The 22,039-nt window shown below is 37.8% G+C and overlaps 4 protein-coding genes across 5 annotated transcripts; 1 reads left to right on the top strand and 3 right to left on the bottom strand.

Annotated features, from left to right (window-relative positions):
- The first annotated feature begins 454 nt into the window (after positions 1–454).
- On the top strand, positions 455–7,720 carry LOC116260287 (polyadenylate-binding protein-interacting protein 9-like). Its single transcript, XM_031638497.2, has 10 exons — positions 455–1,309; positions 2,362–2,472; positions 2,567–2,611; positions 4,766–4,838; positions 4,956–5,068; positions 5,212–5,271; positions 5,440–5,487; positions 5,595–5,663; positions 7,271–7,332; positions 7,412–7,720. The coding sequence occupies exons 1-10, from the start codon at positions 1,043–1,045 to the stop codon at positions 7,473–7,475; spliced, it is 912 nt and encodes a 303-aa protein (XP_031494357.1). The 5' UTR covers positions 455–1,042; the 3' UTR covers positions 7,476–7,720.
- Positions 7,721–7,745: 25 nt separating this feature from the next.
- LOC116260286 (glucan endo-1,3-beta-glucosidase 11-like) lies at positions 7,746–10,646 on the bottom strand. 2 transcript variants are annotated; one of them, XM_050079559.1, is made up of 3 exons: positions 10,514–10,646; positions 9,347–10,386; positions 7,746–7,873 (listed from the first exon to the last, which is right to left on the bottom strand). In XM_050079559.1, the coding sequence occupies exons 1-2, from the start codon at positions 10,590–10,592 to the stop codon at positions 9,395–9,397; spliced, it is 1,071 nt and encodes a 356-aa protein (XP_049935516.1). In that variant the 5' UTR covers positions 10,593–10,646; the 3' UTR covers positions 7,746–7,873; positions 9,347–9,394. The 2 variants fall into 2 exon arrangements, with proteins under 2 accessions (XP_049935516.1, XP_031494356.2); XM_031638496.2 differs by lacking the exon at positions 7,746–7,873 and having other exon boundaries at positions 9,172–10,386.
- Positions 10,647–12,683: 2,037 nt separating this feature from the next.
- LOC116260658 (VQ motif-containing protein 10-like) lies at positions 12,684–13,010 on the bottom strand. Its single transcript, XM_031639099.1, has one exon. It carries the CDS (start codon positions 13,008–13,010, stop codon positions 12,684–12,686), a length of 327 nt encoding a protein of 108 aa, XP_031494959.1.
- A 4,107-nt stretch (positions 13,011–17,117) lies between these two features.
- LOC116260657 (VQ motif-containing protein 1-like) lies at positions 17,118–17,399 on the bottom strand. Its single transcript, XM_031639097.1, has one exon. It carries the CDS (start codon positions 17,397–17,399, stop codon positions 17,118–17,120), a length of 282 nt encoding a protein of 93 aa, XP_031494957.1.
- Between the last annotated feature and the right edge of the window lie 4,640 nt (positions 17,400–22,039).

Raw genomic sequence — 22,039 nt, 5'->3', positions numbered from 1 at the left:
TATTGAAATATTTTTAAGTAAATTTTTACTTGTTTTTTCAGGAGTGTCTGTTACTATTTCTTGCTAATTTCACTGAATCGGGAACCTTTCCTGAATCGATTGTAACAACACTGATCAGGATGCAGAAACAGGGTTCCTGTTCAGATGACTAGCAAAAGGATTTAGATCAAAAACAAAAATAACTGTTACCTGAGATCGAATTCACTTTCACTGAACTCTTTTTTTCTCTAATGACATGAATGTAATGTTGTTGATCACTACAATACGTTTCAGAAAATGGATTGTGATTTAAGTCAAGTTGTTAACACGATTAGAGAGAGAGAGAGAGAGAGAGAGAGAGAGGACATTTGGGGGGAGGGAGAAAAGGAGATTGGACAGACACGGCCAATTGGCCAAATAGTGAATGTTTTTGTGGACTACATTTGCAGAAGGAAAGAACGTTTAAGAGGAAGAGAACTCGAGTAGGCAAGGAAAAGGAACAAACTCCTTTCTGGCAGAGGATCAAAAGAAAACAAAATCATGGCGGCATAAAATAATCGTCTTCGAATCAGTGTGGGAGTTCTCTGCAAGAGGAAAATTCCGTTCCCTGTTGTTGTTGTTGCGGTGTCAAGATCAGATGGTGGCTCACAATCCAATGTTGCACACCGCAGTCGTCCCCACATACTCTTTTCCATTTTAGTAATACCCCATTGACCATACTAGCCCCCCTCTCTCTACGTCACCTCAGGTTTTCCGTTCTCCAAAGAATCCCATCTTTAACGTCGCCTTCCTTCCTCTCTCTCTCTCTCTCACACACACACACACTCTCTGGTTTTAAACCTTTTAGGAGAGAGAAAACTGAGGTCCAGCAGAAAAGCTATTCTCTTAAATAACTTTGTCAACACAGTTGCTCCTCCAGATGGTTCTCTTCTTCTGTTAATCTTACGTTTGTGAAATCGGAAAAAAGAAGGACGACCCATCTCCGACTTTCTTCTCTTGCTGTTTCTGGTTAACGATTTTTGTCATCCTCCTTTTCCTTTTCTTCTTCTGTCTTTGGTTTTAGATGGCCATTGTTCAGAAAGCCATAGATTCCGATCATGACTTCGTTCAGCACAATCCCATCAACCACCAACACCTCCATCAGCAGCTCTCGGATGACAAGGCCGACCTCAAGCGGGACATGCAGAATCTGGTGGATTTGCTGTCCAAATTGAACCCTTTTGCGGAAGAGTTTTTCCCCTCTTCCTACGCCGATCATCGGTCCCACTCGAACGATGCCGTCGAAACAACAAAGGATTCCGACGCCAACTTCTCGGGAACTTTCCGAAAGGTGCGGAGACGAATAACCTTTTCCTGTTTTACATCGTTCAATTGGTTGTTATGTCGTTTACTTTTATATGATCGAACAAAGGATTTTACGTTTTCGATTTTTATATGGGAGTATTCTGATCCGTCTTGATTGTGCAGTGGTTGAACAAATATTGGGTTGCTTTCTGCTATTGGCCTAACTTTGTTCATCCGGTTTCGCTTAATATATTTTCTTCTGTAGCAAGATCATTATTTAAAATTTGGGATCTTTCATTAAGGGTCTCTGGCCTTTGGTTTAATTTTAATCTCTGTTTCTTTTTCTCGCTTGTATTAGTACATAATGAAAAGAATCAGGTCAATCAACATTTTCATCACCTAGTGTGTCAGTGTATATAACTGCAGCCAAACAACATGATTCGCAAGTGTGACAATCTGAGGCTTGGCAAGTCGTCTTTGGAAAATACAGCAACAGAAACAAACGGTGACTCCCCTTGCTCATAGCATCTGCTGCTGCTTCAAGTTGAATTCTGCCTCACAGGATCCTTCTTATCACAGCTTTTCGGTCGTTAACGGCCTTCAACTCCCACCAGAAAAGCACTTCTATACAAATGCAAGTGAAATTCGAGCCATCAAGGAACTGAAAAGAAAAATGTCCGGGGAAGAATTGGTTGATCATTTTAATGATTATGATGTTTGCACCTGATAAACGTTTTTACGATCAAAAAATTAGGATATTACCTTCTCTTGTTTCTATAGATGAATAAAATGAAGAAATTCAAATGTTTAAGGTCTCACCACACTGAATTTTCACCTTGAATCGAGTTTTGAATCCATTGATTTGCCTTATAAATTTCAGGTAGTCCGTTTGTTTCTCTTCTTCTTCAGCGCAAGTTCAACGAAAAGGTTGAGAACATGTAGTGTAGACCCAAATTGTCCAATTTCTCAACTTGTTCAGGTTTCTGCATGTTTGGAACATGATGACGAGAAACAATACTGCAAGATTCAATATTGTAAATTTACCAAGCATCCATGTGTGGTTTCTTGTATGTATTGAATTGGTTTGGTGTTCAACAGAGGAGAAACAACTATAATCCACTGTCAAGAAGGTTGAGTGGGAGAGCACCAAGAGCTCAAAGAGAAGATTGCATCAGGCGGACAGTATATGTATCAGACATTGACCAACATGTATGAATTTTATGAAAGATTGCTATTCTCTGTTTACATGTTTTTCCTTTTTATAGTTTAAACTATAGAAATAACTGGTTACAATTTTTTACAGGTTACAGAAGAGCAGCTTGCTGACTTGTTTAACGGTTGTGGAGAGGTAGGCCAATGGTATATGGTAGAAAATTAGTCTAATTTAGTGAATTTGATTCTGTTCTTCTGCAACCATTACCCTTATCTCTATTCTCCTGCAGTCATGGGCCTTCATTTCACAACAAGGCAATATAATAAAGGTGATAAGATTGAGAACAAGGAAGCAACTCATGAATACCCCAAATTTCTTCTTTTCCTAACAAAAAAAAAAAAAGAGCAGATCTTGGTTTAGGTTAATCATGTGCTTTACATTTGGCTTTATATAGAGTTTTATCTGATTAAGCTGCCTCTCTGGTTAATTAGCAACTCAAAATCTGATCCAAAAGCTTGATATATGATGTGATTCATATTCTACATATTTGCTTTGAGTAAGGCAACACCATTCTGTCAATAACAAATTGGAGAGAGATAGAGAGTGTATGGCCCTGGGTGAGGAATATGCTTAGCATATTAAAGTATCTTTATTGTGGTTAACCTGGTAAACTATTGCTTGAAGTTGTGCATATGGGGATGTTTCTTGCTGAAAGTGACACAAGGATAGTGCATGGAGTGTTTCTGAAATTGACCATGTTATCAAAGTCTCTAAGCGCAGCCTGGTCAATAGGCGTGCCTAGTTGCAATTAGGTGACCATTACACTAATGATGAGTTATATGACTGTACCTATTATACATAGTCAATAATATATAATTTATAGTATATAATATATCATTTTGTCATATATAACTTAATATATATGTTAAAAAGTGTGGAAAACAACTATTATGCATATTAAGTTATATAATACAACTAACATTGATATATAACAACAATCTATAACAGTCAACATTGTATGAGTTATTATATACTTGTGTGTTGAAGACAAAATGTAAAGGTTTGTAACATTGGAGGGCTGCAGGGCCACTGAACTGAGCAGGAGGCTAGGAGCAGAAGGCTGAAGTTGAATGTGAACGAAATATGGGCCTTCTGCTTGCTTATTCTACATTGAAGGAAGAATGGAAGAGTATCACTTCAGCATCTACAACTTAAACATTAACACCACACCAGTCTCCAAAAATATTTAATCCTTATTAAAGAGTCTTTAGAACTCCACTAAGTCACTAAATGTCTCTTCGTCTTCCATGAACTGAACACAGGCATGCCTAGTCCCATATAGGCATGACTATGTGTAAGCCTAGGTGCACGTCGACATTACATTGCCTAAGTGCTGGGACGTAGGCAATGAAGGTAGAGTTGTGCCTAGGCGATGCCTCAACAACATCTACTCTTCAGAAAATTCTGAGTAATTGTTGAATGAAATTTTTGGAGTAAAATATGACTACAGAAAATTCAATAGTTTATGTTTGAATGTTTTTCCTAAAGGTCCATGAGGTGAGAAGCCGGTGCTGTAATCCTTAGGCCAGATTGATCCCTTCTTGCTCTAGCTGCATATGGTGGCATACAATCTCTGTCATGAAATTCGATTGGCATGTAGTGTTCTAGCACCAGGAACTTCTATTCTATGAAGTTCTCTTGCCTTCCATATTCTGCGTTCCTGTGGGTTTGTTACTTATTTTGTTTTTTACTTCTTGTTGCCATTATGTACTCTTCTTGTCATTCAACTCCTGAGAGAATGAATGTATGGTAGTTGATCCCTTTTGGCACAGTCACAGGCTCATTTTTTGAAAATAATGTAACATAGAAGAAATTTAAGATTTTTGGATCCTTAGGTCAAAAGGAAGAAAATGTTTTTCAGATAAATTACTTATCTGCTCTCTTGACTTCTTTATTAAATGGCCTATGTGTTTGGATGTGAATTTAAGTGAGCACACGTTGGTTTTGCATTCATATCCATGGCAATAAAGCCATGCCTAATTTATGATGAACGTCCCTTCTTGTTTGATGTGTATAAACTGGCTGGTTGGGCATAGCCTATATAGCTACATATAACTTGCAGCCCTGAAGTTCAGTCAGTAAATTAATTGCTTGTATCCTCTGTAACCATAAAACCCTGTTAGGTAAGAGTTATTTTTCTAGTGCAAACTTATGCCATGCAGTACTGGTAGTGTCCATAACAAATAACAACATGATATTTGTAAAATCAATATCCACATTGCTTATCTGATTGATTTTGCTAAAGACAGAGAAGTGACATGTATTAAGCTGAAAATATGTTTTCTGAAGGTACTCGATTGCCGTATTTGTGGCGATCCTCATTCAGTTCTTCGGTTTGCATTTGTAGAATTTGCTGACGAGAGTAAGTTCCTGACCAGAAAAAACTTATCTGAATTATTGCAATTTACAACTTGATGTTAGAACCCTAGGACTATTCTTTTGCAAAAATTGCTTACTAATTGTCATAATATGGAAACAGAAAGTGCAAAAGCAGCCCTGAACCTTGCAGGCACAATGCTAGGGTATTATCCTGTAAGAGTTTTACCTTCAAAAACAGCAATTTTACCTGTAAATCCCACTTTCCTTCCAAAGGTGAGCCAGATGGTTGCGGGCTAGTCTTTTATGTCATTTTACCTTTGTCTTTCTGCTTTACATTCATCTTGATCTATTGATGTTTTTTTTTTCTAAATTCTCAAATGTCTATGGCTTAATACTGAATCCTGTCCCTAATATAGTCTGAAGATGAAAGGGAGATGTGTGCACGCACAGTTTATTGTACAAATATTGATAAGAAGGTTAGTAATGCAATTGTTTTGAATCTTTGTAACTGCTTTAATTCAGCAGGGTGTCATTTGTTTACCCATTCTGCAGCTTGGAGACTTAGTGATGTGTTGCATCTTCTGATTAGAATATATATTTCAATAGAGTTTCCCACTATGTTAAAAATTTAGATCTGTTTGCAGGTTTCTCAAGCAGATATCCGAATTTTTTTTGAGTTGTACTGTGGTAAGGTGAGAACTGTCATAAGAAATCTAGAGTGATGTGTCAATTATTAAAATAAAAAAAAATTCTTAGGTATAATTTGTTTTGAATTAATGTTTTATTCTTTTCAATGCAGGTTTCACGTTTGAGGCTTTTAGGAGATCATGTCCACTCAACTCGTATTGCTTTTGTTGAGTTTGTGTTGGTAAGTCCCAATCTCCAGTTACTTTCATAACAGTAAAGTTGTTTATAGCTGAAGAAAAATTTATCCCAGTCTTCATTTTTCCTCTTTGACTACTAGCGTGCATTTGTATACATGTTCTTCAATATTTTATATTGAAAATTTTATCTGTATTCTGGAAAAATATATTCTAGTATTGTTGAGGAAACTATACTGGATCTAGTACAGAATCTACAACACCATGTCGTTTGTGACTATGCTTTTACAGAACAATCTTTGATGGTTTCAAAACCAAGCTGCTTCAGTCTAATGTCTGCAGTAAATTATGTATTAGATACTTCTGTCAGTGACTTGTTGAAATGCCTATCCATACCTTGGGCTTGTGTTGGTCAACTGGGAACTTATGGGCCTGAATATGCAGAGTCAAGAGATCTTAGTCAGGTTAGACTTGGACCTATTTATCTGAGTGACTTTAAAGGTGCCAGAATCAGTGCGCCAGATATAGCAAATGCTCAAACCTATATTAGTCAGCAGCTTGGTTTTGGTGACTCGTCGTTTGGATTTGTTCTGGTTGATGATGGCATTTGAGCTATTCAAGGGGTTGATTTGTCCTATCTGCTAGTTGATGAGTGTTTTTCTGTGTCTAAATGAACTTGATTAACTGGTGAACTTACCTTTAACTTCTTTTTCACTGCAGGAAATATTAACTATTTGGAAGGCATAAAAATTTGAAAATGTTCAAACCACTTGTGAAACAGAAAAGATCTTCAACAGTTTATTACTTTAAAAAGTACCAGAAAGGACAGGATGATGAATCAGGATAACATATTTGACAGTAAAAAATAACATAATAATTATGATATAAACAAAAGAAATGACTAGGTTCACAAACATAATTTTGTTACAATAAAGGGTTGTCCATCAATAAGATGACAGGTCAGACAACTTGATGAAATTGTATCTTGAGCATTAAAGCCACATAAATTTTAGAACTTATGGTAAATATATTCCCTTTGTATGTGCAAATCCAGAATGTCCAAAGGCATCAGTGGTCCCTTGCATTGTGAAAAAAGGAACGATGTTATTTTTTAATACGGGGTCAATAGAATGGTTTATACTGGAGTAACTTCTTCACGTACTGCAACTGTCCTTGTTTATGTACTTCTGATGGAATTCATATCAAGGATAACCATTTACCTTGGTGGCAATGTGTCTTCTGCACCCTTTGCCCATTCAGTGTTTTTGGTCTATTTGACATGGTTTATAACATTTTGTCTCATAAAGCGATACTATTGTGCCAGAAGATTTCTGGCCATTGACACACCTAGCCATATAATATTGGCCAAATACAACCAGCTAGAAAACTTCGGTTGGTACTTTGTTTTCTCATATGCACAATTTGTTGGAAGTGGATGCTGAAAGACATAATGTATTCTTTCCGTGGCTGCAAACTCCTCCTGTAATAATCTCTTTTTTTGTTTTCACATTAACATGATAGATTTTTTTTATCATTGATGTTCTACAATATGTTGCAGAACAGATTTTGCTTTAACATGTTCTTCTTTTCTCTGTACGAAATTATGCTTGGTTAAAGGTTTTTTGTGAACTTATCTGCTTCTTGCATGTTTCAGGCACAGAGTGCAATGAATGCACTAAATTGTAGTGGAGTCATACTAGGTTCACGGCCAATCAGGTAATCATTCTTCTACATTACAGCTTGAACATCTTATATTTTACAAATCTCGCAATAATGGGGCTTTATTTTGGTGCAGAGTAAGTCCATCAAAGACGCCTGTGAGGCCTCGTGTAGCTCGCACATCCATGCACTATCAGTAGTTAGTATGCAGGAAGCTAACTTAATTCTTCATGAGGGGCTTGGAAAAGTTTTCTCCGATCTTTATCTCAAAGTGCCATTTTTTTTGGCAGCAGCATTTTTCTTTTTTCTTTTTTTTCTTTTTCCTCAGGTAACAACTTGTTGCTTTTATTATGAACTTCTATGTCTATTAGCTATGACGCTTATACATTGTGAATATGATGGGATGAACTTGAGAAGAAGCTGAGAGACATTTTTTTTCTTTGTCTGTCTCTTGCCTCTCGGCGTTTGTTGTTTTCTTGTTTATAAAATAACCTTCTTGAGATCACCCTCGTTTATCCTGGGAAGAAGGGCGTATTCATTGTAAGCTTCAGTGACCCTTGATCTGAGTGTAGCTCTACCTCCAATCGTTTGGTAACCCCTGTTGGCCAAAAGAAGGGAAAAGAGAGAGAGAGAGAGAAAAAAAAGAGTTCTGAGGAACAGATAAATGTTTGTACACATTGTTCTCTCAAATTTGAGAATTTTAATGTATGTTTCATTGCATGGAGCAGAACACTGTGCCATAGATGCAGTGGCTTCGTTCCCCGCATTCACCAAGTTGGTGGAATGGCATAGAACACATTCTTATGAGTTCTTCCCCGCAAATGGGATTCTACCTTGCATCCCTTGTTTGCACCCCATGTAGGACCGGACCAGGAGGAAACGTAAGTGGCATGTTCCGTCTGCTTGTACCATCATCTTCGTAGGGTCCATTTTATATATAAATTTGGTAGTAATCTGTGTTTTTAAGCTGAGCAATGGAAAGAAGAAAATGTGGGTGCATAAATGGGGCTGATTTTCCCAACTCCTCTCTCTTTCTCTCTCTCTTTTTTCCTTTTCTCAACCTTTCTCTTATTCAGTCTCATGTTGAAAATTGCATTCATTTCCCATATATTTTATCTATAGTGCTGTCACATATCTGGTTTTGATTGGAGATCCGACTGAACCATTCTAAGAAAATTGGAAATGAAAAATTTTAATATCCTATTAAGAAATAGGATCGGATTTAAGAAATGACATTTGATCCCATTCGGATTTAGATACACATAAATATCTGGTAGATTTGAATTCAGATCGGATTTAGTTTTAAATGAATATTCTATACCCAATGCTCTCACATTCTAAAAATCAATTGCATTTGGTTCAAAATTTAGGTTAGGATATGAATGTAAAAGTCTGATTTGGATCGGATTCAGATTGTGAAATCAGATTTTGTGTTCGAATTTTCTCCGTTTATGTTCAAATCCAAATTTGAAATCGAGTATGCAAATATATGAAAAAATTGATACGGTTAAGAGTATATCCAATTCTAGTACAATCCATTGACATCCCTATTTATATATATGAGTGTATCTATTTGTGTACACGCTCGAGGAAGGAGAAGGGAGGTGGGGTTGGGACTGCTTGACCCCATCTATCTTAGTGTCACAAGGAAGAGTAGCTCCCAAAGGAAACAAATAAACGACACGCCTCATCTCACACCCCCTTTCTACACACACACAGAGTGCAATCTAAGATTGGAGAGAGATCTAGGACTGGGCTGCTTAAGATTGGGGTTTTTTTGTTTGGCATTTTTAAACCTTCTTTTACAATATCTAACTGAAGAAATTGAACCGGAATGAAACCGTTGGATCAGCAAGAATCTTGAAAATTCAGTTCCAATTCAAGTTAATGGTGAGACCGTTAATTGTGAAGTCCTTGTAAAATTTAATCTGACATTGGATTTGCATGTTCTTTCTTTTTTACATATTCCACAATCCGAATCATGCATGGGTAGCATAACCACCAAATCTAAGTCCTATATCTACATGATAATCGAGCGATGAGATAAGGAAGAAGACGCATATGAACTCACCGTGGTGCCCACAGAGGTCAGAGACACAGTGGGAGTAGCTGTAGACATCTAGTTCAGTCCCACATCATATGCCTTGGATCCATCAGGTCTGTAAAGCCCATAATTCCTCTCAGACGTCGGTCCAGGCTTCAGGTTCTCATTGAACAGCGCAAACAGATACACCTCCAAACTCTGTTCAGGCCTGAGAGGCGTCCCCTCTTTCTCGAACTGCCTTCTGAGCAAATTCCTGTTGTAGGCCTCTGCATTTTCTAGGCTTGCACCATATTCGCCTGCGTCGCCCTTCGACGGCCAACCGGTCTCAGAGACCCTGACTTCAACTCCGGTGAACCCTGCCCTGGCCATGGCAAAGATTACAGCATCTACTTGTGCATACAGCATATTGTCATAGTGAAGATTGGTATAGGGATCAACCATTCCTTCACCAGGCTCAAAGAGCACATAGTTTAAAGACACACTTGTGGGGTTGCTCTTGTAAGCAAAGTAAGGGTATGCATTGATCCAAAATGGTGATCCTGTGTCGGCCAAGAACTGCAGCATGGGTGTGATCAGACCAACAAGGTCCTCGCGGAACGCCGCCGCGGAAGGCGGAAAAGAATTGCTGAGAATTGCCAAGGAGTTTGCAGATGAGACCTGTATGGAGGAACCGAGGCCGAGTTGAACCAGTGCAGCATGGATGCTGGCCATGGCAGGGGCCAAATTGAGCATCAGAAGGGAGTCATCACTGTTGAAAGGTTCATTTCCAATGGAGATGCCACTGATGTTGGTTGCCGGTAGGTATGGTTTGATGTTGGTAGTGACCCAATCAAGGGCCTGCTGAGGATCAACAACCTTCCCCACAAGTTGATTTCCCAGAGTTACTATGATGTCAATGTTGGAGTTTGCAAAGGAGGTCAAGATCTCAGGGTTGGTGTCATAGATCCTGATTTTTGAGATTTTGAGAGATTTCAAGAGAGTGAGGACATCATCTGGTGAGGGAAGATTGTTGGCTACTTGGCCATAGTTGATCCCCACGCTTGAGACTCCACGGATCAATCCAGAATCTGCAAACACGACACAGAAATATTCAACTTAAGGAGTTGCAATGGCAATTGCAGCCTTACATCTAAACCAATATCTTTAACAAGTTCCTTCCCTTTCCCCTTGAATTCAACAGTTTGAGAGAGAGACCTGAAAAGAAGAGATGTAGAAGCAGGAGAAATGTGACTGAGAATGGTGGAACAGTAAACGAATTGCGCAGCACAGCCATATGAGGAGGAGGAGAGAGTACATGGAGATGATCCCTCAATATATAAATACGTAATTGATACCTGACAGCAGGGATGAAGGTCATTGGCGCTTGCGTATAATATTGACGATGGTGCTGCTGATGCTTGCAGAGAGATTTTCAAATTCCTTTCTTTGCTTGCCTGCAAATCCTGCTACCATTTCCTATCTGGATAATGTTTGTCTCAGCAAGGCAACTAGACCTTCTTTGACATATATACCAATCTCTACAAATCTTCAATTACATTCTTAGTTTTCTTTTCTTAAATCTCACAACTGTGTGATTTCTCTTTGTTGTCATCTTCAGAAGAGATATATATGTCCTGTCTTTAATGCCTTCTTTCTTGTGATTCTTCTTTCCAGGCAAATGAAAAAAGGATGCCCATAAAAGAAGGGAAAGGACAAAATCATGAGGAGATCCAATTCTCTAGAAGAATCAGTACACAAGCGACTAACTTTTCTATTTTTTTATTGTTTCCCATGGTTAACAAATACACCTTATATCTTTTTATAATTCTTTAATATGGACCTGGCTTTCAAACAACATCAAGGTTGGTGCTTCCTTCATTTTCCTGAGTTCCAGAACCTGATAATTCTTTATTAAATTTTTGCAAAAAAGAAAAGAAGTGTAGTAGAATGAATCTCAAGTTAACCTCTAGGTTTGACCTGAGAAATTTTTTTTCCCCATAAAAGTCTCAAGATGAGATCATTTCTGATGTAATCAAATGCCCAGTAAATAAATCTCTTAAAGTGCTGATTGATTTTTATACATTTTCATAATCCATTAGCTTAGATCTGATGTAATTATGATTTATCTTTTAGATCTCACTCTCTCTCAGTGCAGCCACTCTGTCATATTGTGGACCTTTTTTGCTAGAAAATTAAAAGTGTAGAGGACTGAATCTTATCATGTGACCTTCAGATTTTTTTTTTTTCTCTCTTGAACTCTCAGATTTGGGCCTAAAAATCCAGCCACATAGGAGGGGGGACTTTGCCGCACCTCAATTTTTTTTTTTTTAGAAAATTTACATGTAAATTATAGAAACTTTTATTTGTTTTATATAAAAAATTTGAAAAATGATATTTAGGTTCGTGTCAAAATTTAGAAATTTTAATTCGCCCCTCCCTTATAAAATTTTTTTTGCCTCTGCCCCTGCCACATTGAATCTATGTTCTGTAATTTTTTTACTTTTAAACAACAAAACTTATGACTTTTGATTCCTAGTAGAAAAAAGAAATTGCTGCCATGTCATTGGACCTGTTAAAAATTTTAACTTTCTCATTTCTCTTTCGGGAGAGGCATTGGCTCCCAGGCTCATGACAGTTGGCAAAAGCCAGATCAATGGCGGAGCTGAAAAAAAATTACTTATTCACAGATTTTTATATCTGAAGCCTCAAGGGACACTCATATATATATATATATATATATATATATATGTATATATATATATATATATATATAACAAATATCTAAAAATATTAATGTGTTCATACCAGCTTACATATGTAGCTCCACCATGAAATTAGGGGCAGTAATGCCTCTTGAACCACAGATGGGCCGGCGGCGGCGGCCCAGCAGCTATCCAAACTCATGGGAGAGCCAGCTTTTAACTTAACTTGTGACGTGGGTTAAGAAAATAAACATTAATTAAAGGCACTTTTTGCATTAAGATGAGAAGACATGTTCACACCCTTTTTTGGAGAGGTATTTTTGCAATTTTATCGAAGAAAATTTTCATAGGTGTCACTTTTGCCCTTATGAAGGGGAGTCTTTCATTTAACTAACATGATGATTTTGGCCATTTCCATTTAACTTATAAGGACGATAACACACAACCTGTCCTGTGATAAGACTACCTTTTAAGATTCTGGCACAAAATGAGGCCATAAAACAGACAATCTTTTTCCTTCATCGTAACCCTCTTAATTTTAAAATTGTGATAAAACGAAGTAAAAATTACAAAACGAATTGGTGCCCATTTTTGCATTTACTGCGAGTAATAACAATCAAATGAACCATGAAATCCGAATAGAAGAAAAGAAAAAAAAATTAAAGGAAGTTCGCTGCCTTCAACTAAGGTCGCCTCAGACCTTGTTCATCCACAGATGGCAGCTCCATGATCCACCTGCAGAAATCCTCCTTCCCCAAATTCTCCGCCTTGAGACCTCCATCAATTATTTCCTCTGGCAGCCTCATCGTGCCCTCCTGGCCAGGACCCTCGCAGTATACCATCTGCCCGCCGGCCGCGGCTGAAATTTCCGGCGAGAGCCCGCAAACGTTCGCGTTCATTCCAGTTAGATTCTGGACTGTTGCCTTGAAGTTGTGCTCATCGGTTTGCACGTGCTGGGTGAGGATGAATTTAACCAAAGTGGAACTTCTTCCCCTCCCCTTATCCGACATGCTTAAGAAAGAGAGAAAGAGCAGGCACGATGCTGAAACCCCGCTCAACTTCTCGGCAGCTCTCTACTGAAGAAGGGTTTGAGAGAGAAGATGGCAATCACTTGCTCAATTCTCAGAGCTCCTTCCTTCTTGTATTCAGATGTTGCTATGTGGTGGTTGATGAGTTGCACTGCCTCTTATAGAGGGAGAACCCTCTCTCTCTCTCTCTGTCTTCAATTTTCCGGCGAACCCAGTCTGACCAAGATGGGGATGAGTAAATGGTTTGGACCCGGTCTCAGATCCATGATCTATCCAATCCCACTTTATCAGATCTCATCCAATCAGGTTGTTTCATAAATCTACCCTATAGATTAGAGTAGATTCATGAACACTTAATTCTAGTGCTGCATGAATTGAATTGGGTGTCCATGAATCTGCTTCAAACAAAACAAACAGTCACAAATTGTTCCCATTGCCAAATGACTCTTAAAAAACTTCGAGTTCGAGTTGAACTCATATATTTCAAGATCCCTTGGTAGCATAAGTTTTGACATGTACATGCAGGTGGGTTGGGCCTTTAGTATGAAGTTTACATTGGACCTTAGACTCGGATTTGGATTAAGTAGCAAACTGCAGTACATATATATATATATGATTCTCAATCAAAATTTTTGAAACTGCCAGTTTGTTAAATCTAATTAAACAAGAAACTTTTTAGAAAGTTAACGACATCAAAAGATTATAATATGAGCGGAATACTGAAAAATATTAGGAAGAAAAAGGTCGGTGGCTGGCGGGTCGTCTCTGAGATGTGCCCCACCAAAAGTTCTTTCTGATGCTTCATTCAATTTGAACGAACAATAAGAGCACAAAGATTGGAGGCAAAGTGATTGAGGTCAAACCATGAAAAGGGTGGTGGATGGCATCCAGAATTGCTTGCAGAATTTTCCTATACATGGAAGTTCATGAGATGCTGTTCTTCAAAATAAAAACAAAAGTAGGTAATCGGAGGACATATGTTCATATCCAATTTGATTTTAGAGTCTATTGGTCAGTCAATCTCTAGAGAAAATGAAATCGTAAAATCGTATTTGGATTCCCTTTATGGTTGTCTGCATCAGATATTTGATATATCTAAATTTGGCGTTTACTTGAATTAGAATTCACACCATTAGTTGAATTAGATGGCAGTACACTGTTCTCAATCTCCCAATTTAAGTCTTAATTACTCAATATATTTCACTAATTAGCCAATCTCTAATATGTTATGTTCAAGCACACGGACATCTCTTCGAGTACTGATGCAACTTTGGACCATGGAGGCAAAGGAGAAGAAGAAGGGCTTCTGAGGCGGTGGGATTAATCCTCTGCTGACCCAATGAACGTAAATGGATTCAATTCAAATAAGATTTCCGACCTCAAACAGAGAGACATAAAATTTTTTTTTTTTTTTTTGCTTTTGGGATTTGAGTTCAAGAAATGACTTTCGATCTGGTTAAAATTTGGCCTTAAATAAGCAATTGCTCGGATTAATATTCAGAATAAAATTTAGTTTTAAACACAGTTACAAATAACATTTCAGAGTTTTAAACGACGAGGTTTTTCTCAAGTATAATACAACAAGTTTGAAAAAAGAGAAAAAATATGGTAAATTTTTGAAAATAAAAAAACTAAAAATAAGAGAAATATATAATAAGCGAGAAACTAATAACACAAGCATCAAAAGATAAGTAAATTTGCAACAAATAAAAAATAAAAAAAAAACTGTTTGGCATTAAAAAAATGAAAAAATAAAAAGAATGAGAAAATTGAAAAAAAAACGAAAAACACTTTTTTTTTTTCGTTGTTAATGTTTTCTTAAAAACAGAAACACATTTCTTTAGTTTTAAACGGCAATTTAATTTGTCGCGTTTTTTTTTGCGTTTGTTTTGAAAAAAACGTGTTTTTTGTAACTACTGCTTTTAAATAAGTGTCTTATACCCAATATCTATAAATGCATTTTGAATTAAATCTGGTTCTTAACATATCATATATAGTTTGGTTGGAATTCAGTTGTGTATCTCCAAATCGGATGCCAAAGAAAATCTAGAAGTTGGATTTGGATTGCGCATTTCAAAATTAGATTTTAGATATGGTACATAGATTTCTCTTGTTCCTATTCAAATTCCAATATGAATGGGAAAACATCCGATAGATCGGACCGAAACACCCGATTCGAATATGATCTATTGACATCTCTACATACGCATGTGAAGCAAGCAAAGCAAATCGTATGCTGACATAAGAGCTAACTTTCTATGGGAATTTCTTTCTCTTTGACCAATCCAAACAGAATTCTGGTTGTCAATGACGACAAAACCTGACGTCTGGGATTGCGCTTTCCCTTTCTCATGTCATTTTCGTTCCCAAGAGCACGAATTTGGGTTCCGAGTTTCTTAACGTTAGCCTAGTCAGTCTCCAGTCTTCACTGATGCACATGGGTTGACTCCATCAACATCCGGAAAGCTCTTATCGACTGAGTCGGGTCCAAAGAGCCCACTGTGCTCGGTCAGTAGGGCTTGGTGGGCTAACTTTGTAGCGTTTGGCATTGTATTCCTTTTCCGTGACTAAGTCCATGAAAGCATTCGAATTTTCCTACTTGTGGGAATACTTTTCAAACGATAAAGTAAGTAAATAAATGCTTCCCATGCTTTATTGAGTTGTCCTTTTCTTAGAAAGCTTTTTCCAATTGCTTTGGCATTACGTAAATTAGTAGGAATATTAAGCATGCATGCATAAATTAATATGGAGCATTACGCTGGAAAGTTAAAACACAAACAAAGAGATACTTTAGCTACCTCACTGCTCGACTCATATAAGTTGAAATATTATTTATTAATTGCCCAAACGTTGGAAATATGATCAATTCGGACAAAAAAAAAATCGTTTCCAAGTGTTTGATATGGAAACGGAGCATTATCACGTTCACCTTCTACGGTTTGGAGCCATGAAAGAATGTGTTCTGTAAGCAAGTAAACTTAACACTGCCCAAAAAGCATAGATTCCCTATGTTATCCTAGTAATTGCTTCTTTAACCTCTAGCACATGGTTTTGTAAAATTAGGGATGTCCATGTATCCGATTTTGGCAGATTTAGATTTAGTTCGGATTTAGTTTTAAGTAAATACCCTATACCCAATTTTCTTACATTTTGAAAATCGACCAGATTCGGTTCAAAATTTTGATTCGAATTCAGATTGTAAAATTAGATTTTGGATTCAGATTTAGATATGACTTTTTTTTTTATTATTTGTATTTGAATTTGAATTCGAACTCTACTTCGAATATGTGAAATAAAAAAAAAAAAACTGATATAGTTAGAGGTATATATATATCTGTTCTGATCCACAAACATACTACGTACATAGAATCTATATACATCTAAATGGAGCAGGTTTTGCATGAAGAAAATCTTGTTCAGCATCTTCTTCTGTTGTATTGTAAAAATAGAAAAGGTTACAAAGAAAAGAGTGAAGAGAACAAGTCAAGACCATATAGATCAACCTGTTTTTTTTTTTTTTGTGCTAAGATCTTATCATTTCATCAGTTCGTGAAATCCAAATAAAAGAAAATTTCTGCATTGTCTCGCAATCCACCACGGAGGCCATCAGGCGTTCATCACCAAACATTCTCATACGTACACAAAGGGCCACGCCGCCACAAAATTTTTGAAGTTCGACACGTCCACAGGATCAGCTTTGTCAGAACAGACTTTAGGATCATCCGATATCGATCCAAGGCGTTTGCTAAACAGGAGCGTTTGCATGGCATGGAACATTGCGTTCCAAAACCTCAGCTTAATTTCCTTATTTTAGAGTTTTCAGAACACTCGATTGCGTTTTAATCTTTAGAAAATCGAAAAGAAGTTATATCATTCAATATCAGAAGGAAAACAATACATCATTCCTTTTGTCAACACATGAGGAGCATGCTGATTTAATTTAATTTATTAAATTTTTCATGGGCCATGCTAATTAAACACATTGGGAGCAGAAGATTTGGCAGATTCCTCAAAAGAATTATTTTGTAAGCCTATGTAGGCCAGAGCAATGACGAAGAAACGATGATTGTGAGTGACGCAATAGAGCCGCTATCCATCTAATGGTGGCAACTCCATGAGCCACCTGAAATCGTCTAACGACAAGTTCTCCGATTTCAGGCCGGCATTATCTCCACCTGCCCTCGCCGGAACCTCCCGCCTGGCCGCTTTCCAGCTCGCCTCCGCATTCTCCCACGAACTGCCGCAGACCTTCGCGTCCTTTCCGGTGAGATTCTGAACGGTTGCCTTGAAATTACGCTCCTCGGTTTGCACATACTTGGTGAGAATGAACTTTATCAGAAGAGGCTCCCTTTCGGACCCTTTGGAAGACATATTGAGAGAGATTAGCTACCAACTCTGCAGAACTTGCAGAGCACCGATGCTGAAAATTAGATGGTGATAGTGAGGGAGAGGGCTCGCTAAAGAGAGAGAACTTCGTTCCTTCGTTGGAATTGTTGTATGATGTGGCTGTTGAGTTACAAGGGCCGCCTTTTATAGGAGAACAGAAACGGCGTTTGACATGAAACTGACCACTTAGATTTAGAGAAGAATTACTCGTCCAGTCAAAGTTTTTGCACGATATGACATGACATCAGCAAAATGTGATCCAAACATAGCTGAAGATCTTTTTGGTCGTGTTGGTTTCATCGCAAATCTTGGATCTATGGTTATGTGAGATCCTTAGGACCTCAAATATATAGATTTTAAGGTTAAACGTTCGCGGACCTCCCCCTTAGCTCTACCCTTAATTATATTGAGATCTTTAGTTTGTTTAAACTGAATAATATCTTACAATACAGCGAAACACACCTTTTAATGCTTAGATCGAATGCCATCAAACTCAACTTTACTTGCTTGGCAAAAGGATATTAGTTGAAATGTTGTTGGACTAAAAATTTGTTCGTTTACAGTTTTTCATACATCAAAGTTTTAACTGAGTTTAGTGTAAAAAGCTATGAAACCATTTTATGTTTCTAAAAAATTTTGGCTTACTTTACAATACACTTTTCAATTAGAGTGTCATCTTTATTATCATTTATAGCTCAACCGGGTCGGCCCGTGGGGCCCGAAACCCGGCCCAAGCCCGAAAGCCCGGGTCCCGGCCTGCGGACCGGGCCGGACCCACCCATTTGGTAATAAAAAATATTTTTTAATTATAAAATATTTTTTAATAATATATAATATATTTTTACTAATAAAATACATATTATTAAATTTTAAAAAATTAATTTTTTTTTAATTTATAAACGGACAAGGCTGGGTTGGGCCGGGCCACACATCAGGCCCCGGCCCAGCCCGCCGGGCCGTTTTCTCGGCCCGAACCCAGACCCGACCGGGCCGGGTGATGGGTACCCCGCCCGTTGCTATGATTGAAACCTCAAACATTTTAATGGGAACGGTCTTGCCGTCTAATTACCCTATGTCCTGCTATATATATATGATTTATAAAATATTACCAATATTAATGTCATATCTTATGGGTTTGCTGACCCCAGCAATTCACAGGAACCGTGTGATTACATTTGGGCTGCATTTAAAGGAAAAGTCGATCATTACAGACGAAATACATGGGCCCTGAATGCTGATAATTATATATGAGGACGAAAATCACTGGAAAACTGAGGACAAACTGTCCCCACTTGCAACAGACTCGTGATCTTGGACGTATGCACCTGGAGAACTAATCGTCAGATAAAAATTATTGTGAGGCGGCAGGAAAGAGGTTCTGGTAGCTTTTCGATGACGTCTTGATGATGAAACTGCCAGGGTTGCTGCTTCTCCAACTTGGTCCATACAATTCCTTTCATGTGGGAGCAAGGTCCGCTTAAAATAAGAGATAATGAAGTTAGCAGTCATCGTATGATATATGATCATGGTCGGTCTAGTTGCTTCACTCAGTAAACTTGGGCAATGGAGCCAAAATGTTTTCACGAATTAAAGTTTTTAAATTTTGACTAGAGCCAAAACATTAATTTTTTATTTTTTTTATATAAAACAAGTAAAATATTTAAAAATTTACATGTAATATATATATATATATATATATAGAGAGAGAGAGAGAAAGAGAAATGGAGCCCGAGCCCATGTGGGTCCTACCTAATTTTGGTTTGAACCGACCGGTTGATGCTTGTGCTTGTAAAAACTTGAATGAGCTCCTACAAGCCCTAAATGCTTGGGTAATTCATTTCAGTCCAAAAGGAGCCACAAGTAGGTACAATGTCCGAAAATGACAAAAGTTTCTCTATGAAAAGACAATAATACCTTTAAAGCGTATAGAGCTATCCTAATGGAGGATTTGATTACTTCAGATTTGAGATTCATTCATATTTCTAATATAGATTGAATGTAGCATAGTTTTGGTGTGGTAAATGAACCACAATCAATCCATGGTTCATCAAAGTAAAGATCTTGGGTCAAACATGACATTCATACTTGAAGTCCTTATTTGGCCTCTTTGCATTGAGAAAAAGTCGGTGAAGTGGAAGGGGGAGGTCTGATATTAAATCCACGATTCTTAAATCTTGAGGATTGTACATCAGAGGCAATCAAACGCCTCGTCGAACAAGAAACCTCTTTATCAGATCTGAATATGGATCCACCTACTTGTATTAGGGGTTCAATCCATCCACACTTTTGATTTTTGCTTCCAAAGCTAAATTATGATCTGACTATAGGCGAAAAATCTGGAACCTTCATGTAGTAAAATTCGGACCTTGGGGCAAATTTGAAATGTTAAACGAGTCGAGTTTGAGTTATAAGGCCTCAACTTGGCTCGACTACATCATGAATATTTGAATTGTAATGAGAGAATAGTTAAATGAGTAGACAAGACATGTTTAACAAAAACGAGTCAAATATGTTGAGTTTGAGCTCGACGTTGTATCATCAGCTCAAACTTGAGCTTGTTCTAACGAGTATGAGTTCGAATTTTATGAGTGGATAAAGTCGAGCTCCAGCTGGCTTAGCTCACGCTTGCATAAGGGATGGCTTTAACTTTTTTTTTTTTTTTAAAAAAAAAAAAAAAGGATTCGGTACTGGAGAGCATGTAGTTTCAGATTCATAATAAACTCCATCTTCTTTAGATTCGGACCGGATACGACATTGGTATTCCTACACTGAACTATATACAAGCGGATCCAACGTATAATATTGTTCACTAGCTTGACGTCCATCGCTAGTTGGTAGAGATGGATGTTCGGATCCAATATGGACCCGGTTCTCATTCCAGACCGACCACACTTGACTCGTTTTCAAAGGTCCGGGAAGGGGCAGTTGCCAGTGGCATCTTGTGAAATATTCACTAAGAATGAGGCTATTGGTATAAATTCACTGAGGACCAATTAAGGCACGACTTGTGGTCAACAGGCATTGGCAGTCAAAATATGGAAAGTATATGTTGTCTGCTGGTTTGACCGTCAGCAGTGCCGCCGGAGGCCGGCGGTGCCGGGCAGCAGCGGCCTCAACTTGACGCCCTTGTGACATGCCGATAAAAGGGAACCTCATGTCTCACTTGCGTCACTGCGTCCAATGGAGGAACTAGTGACGGAAACTTCGGACCAACAACTGCGTCCAGAAGACAATAATATTTCAGCAGCTTATGTGGTGACGTTAAGGAAGAGGCTCAGCGTCACTGCGCTTATTACGCTCAGCCTCTTCTAACCTATCTTCTTAAAATTTCGCCGGTTGCATTGAACGGCAAATTAGCTCACCTTTTTAATCAACTGTGTTTAAATATTAAAGTAATTACTGTCATGTCAGCTCAATTATAATAAGTAAGCTTGGGCACCGGGTTGGACTGCCGGCGGATACCCGATACTCGGTCCGACTCAAGATCGAGCCTAGAAAAAGGGCAGCGAGCCGGCTAGGGTGGGCCCGATAATATTTTTAATATATATTTTTATTAATTTTTATATATAATTATAATTGGGCTCGGGTCAAGTTCGAATTTTATGAATCCGAACCCGGGTTTTAGGTGTTGAATTTTATGAGTCCGAACCCGGGTTTTAGGTGTCGGGCCGACCCAAGTTCAACTCCTTATCGGACCCTAGTCAGGCTTAATAACAAGCCACAAAGCAAATTCTGTGAACCATAAGGTGAAAGGCATAGAGATTCATCTAGGAGTGGTAGAAGAACCGATCGATCGAGCTTTTTTTTTTTTTTAATGTAAGGCCAAATCAATCGATACACCTTGATATATGAAATTCTGTACATTCTCGTTACAAATCAGTTTTTAAAACTTCCGATGGGTCAAAGGCCTCTTTTTTTTGCAACATTACTCTTACCTTTTTCTACGCAATAATTTTATGCTTCATGTCAAGCATTGCAGGATGACTAAAAAATAAAAGTGTATTGTTAAATATAGCTCAGAGGGAAATAATGATATATATATATATAGTAAAAAGCTATCTAGTGTAAAGTTCTTAGGGACCACTTATTCATAATAAGTCACCTAAGAGAAGTTATATCCGTAGTGACTATATCCTACCTTTGAGTGGCATTCACCATATATTCGAGGGTTTTGTTTTTTTTTCTATATAAATGTGTGAAATTTTAAGATAAACCAATATGTAAATCTGGGATTTTTGTTAGAATGTATGAATAATTGTCCACACATGCGTTAGTGTGACTCCGCCCCTTCTATTCCCATTGGTCATTAGAAAGGTGCTTTCTATTGAGTTGGTCAATGTAGCTGCAGGTGAATCAGGCGATACCATGGATTATACATGGAACATTACCAAATGCCTGGTTCATTTTAGAGTTTGCAGAACACTCGATTGCCTTAGAAAAAGCCCAAAATGAAATCATATATTTCAAGACCAGAAGGAAAAAAATATATCGTTTTTATTACCATGCTATGTAACTACATTGGCAGCAGAAGAATTGGCAGATTATTGTACAAGAATATTCTGTAAGCCCGTGTAGGCCAGATCAATGACGAAGAAAAGACGATCGAGAGTGACGAAAGAGAGCTG

Source organism: Nymphaea colorata, chromosome 9 (assembly GCF_008831285.2).
Source record: "Nymphaea colorata isolate Beijing-Zhang1983 chromosome 9, ASM883128v2, whole genome shotgun sequence".
Taxonomy (NCBI): domain Eukaryota; kingdom Viridiplantae; phylum Streptophyta; class Magnoliopsida; order Nymphaeales; family Nymphaeaceae; genus Nymphaea; species Nymphaea colorata.
Note: the sequence above shows the minus strand (reverse complement) of the source record. Positions and strands in the feature narration are given on the sequence as shown.

Coding starts and splice junctions, on each gene's coding strand:
- LOC116260657 (XM_031639097.1), bottom strand. CDS start 17,399: ATGTCTTCCAAAGGGTCCGAAAGGGAGCCTCTTCTGATAAAGTTCATT.
- LOC116260658 (XM_031639099.1), bottom strand. CDS start 13,010: ATGTCGGATAAGGGGAGGGGAAGAAGTTCCACTTTGGTTAAATTCATC.
- LOC116260287 (XM_031638497.2), top strand. CDS start 1,043: ATGGCCATTGTTCAGAAAGCCATAGATTCCGATCATGACTTCGTTCAG. Junction 2,473..2,566: donor TATCAGACATTGACCAACAT/GTATGAATTTTA, acceptor AATTTTTTACAG/GTTACAGAAGAGCAGCTTGC. Junction 5,664..7,270: donor CTTTTGTTGAGTTTGTGTTG/GTAAGTCCCAAT, acceptor TGCATGTTTCAG/GCACAGAGTGCAATGAATGC.
- LOC116260286 (XM_050079559.1), bottom strand. CDS start 10,592: ATGGCTGTGCTGCGCAATTCGTTTACTGTTCCACCATTCTCAGTCACA. Junction 10,387..10,513: donor TCTACATCTCTTCTTTTCAG/GTCTCTCTCTCA, acceptor TCGTGTTTGCAG/ATTCTGGATTGATCCGTGGA.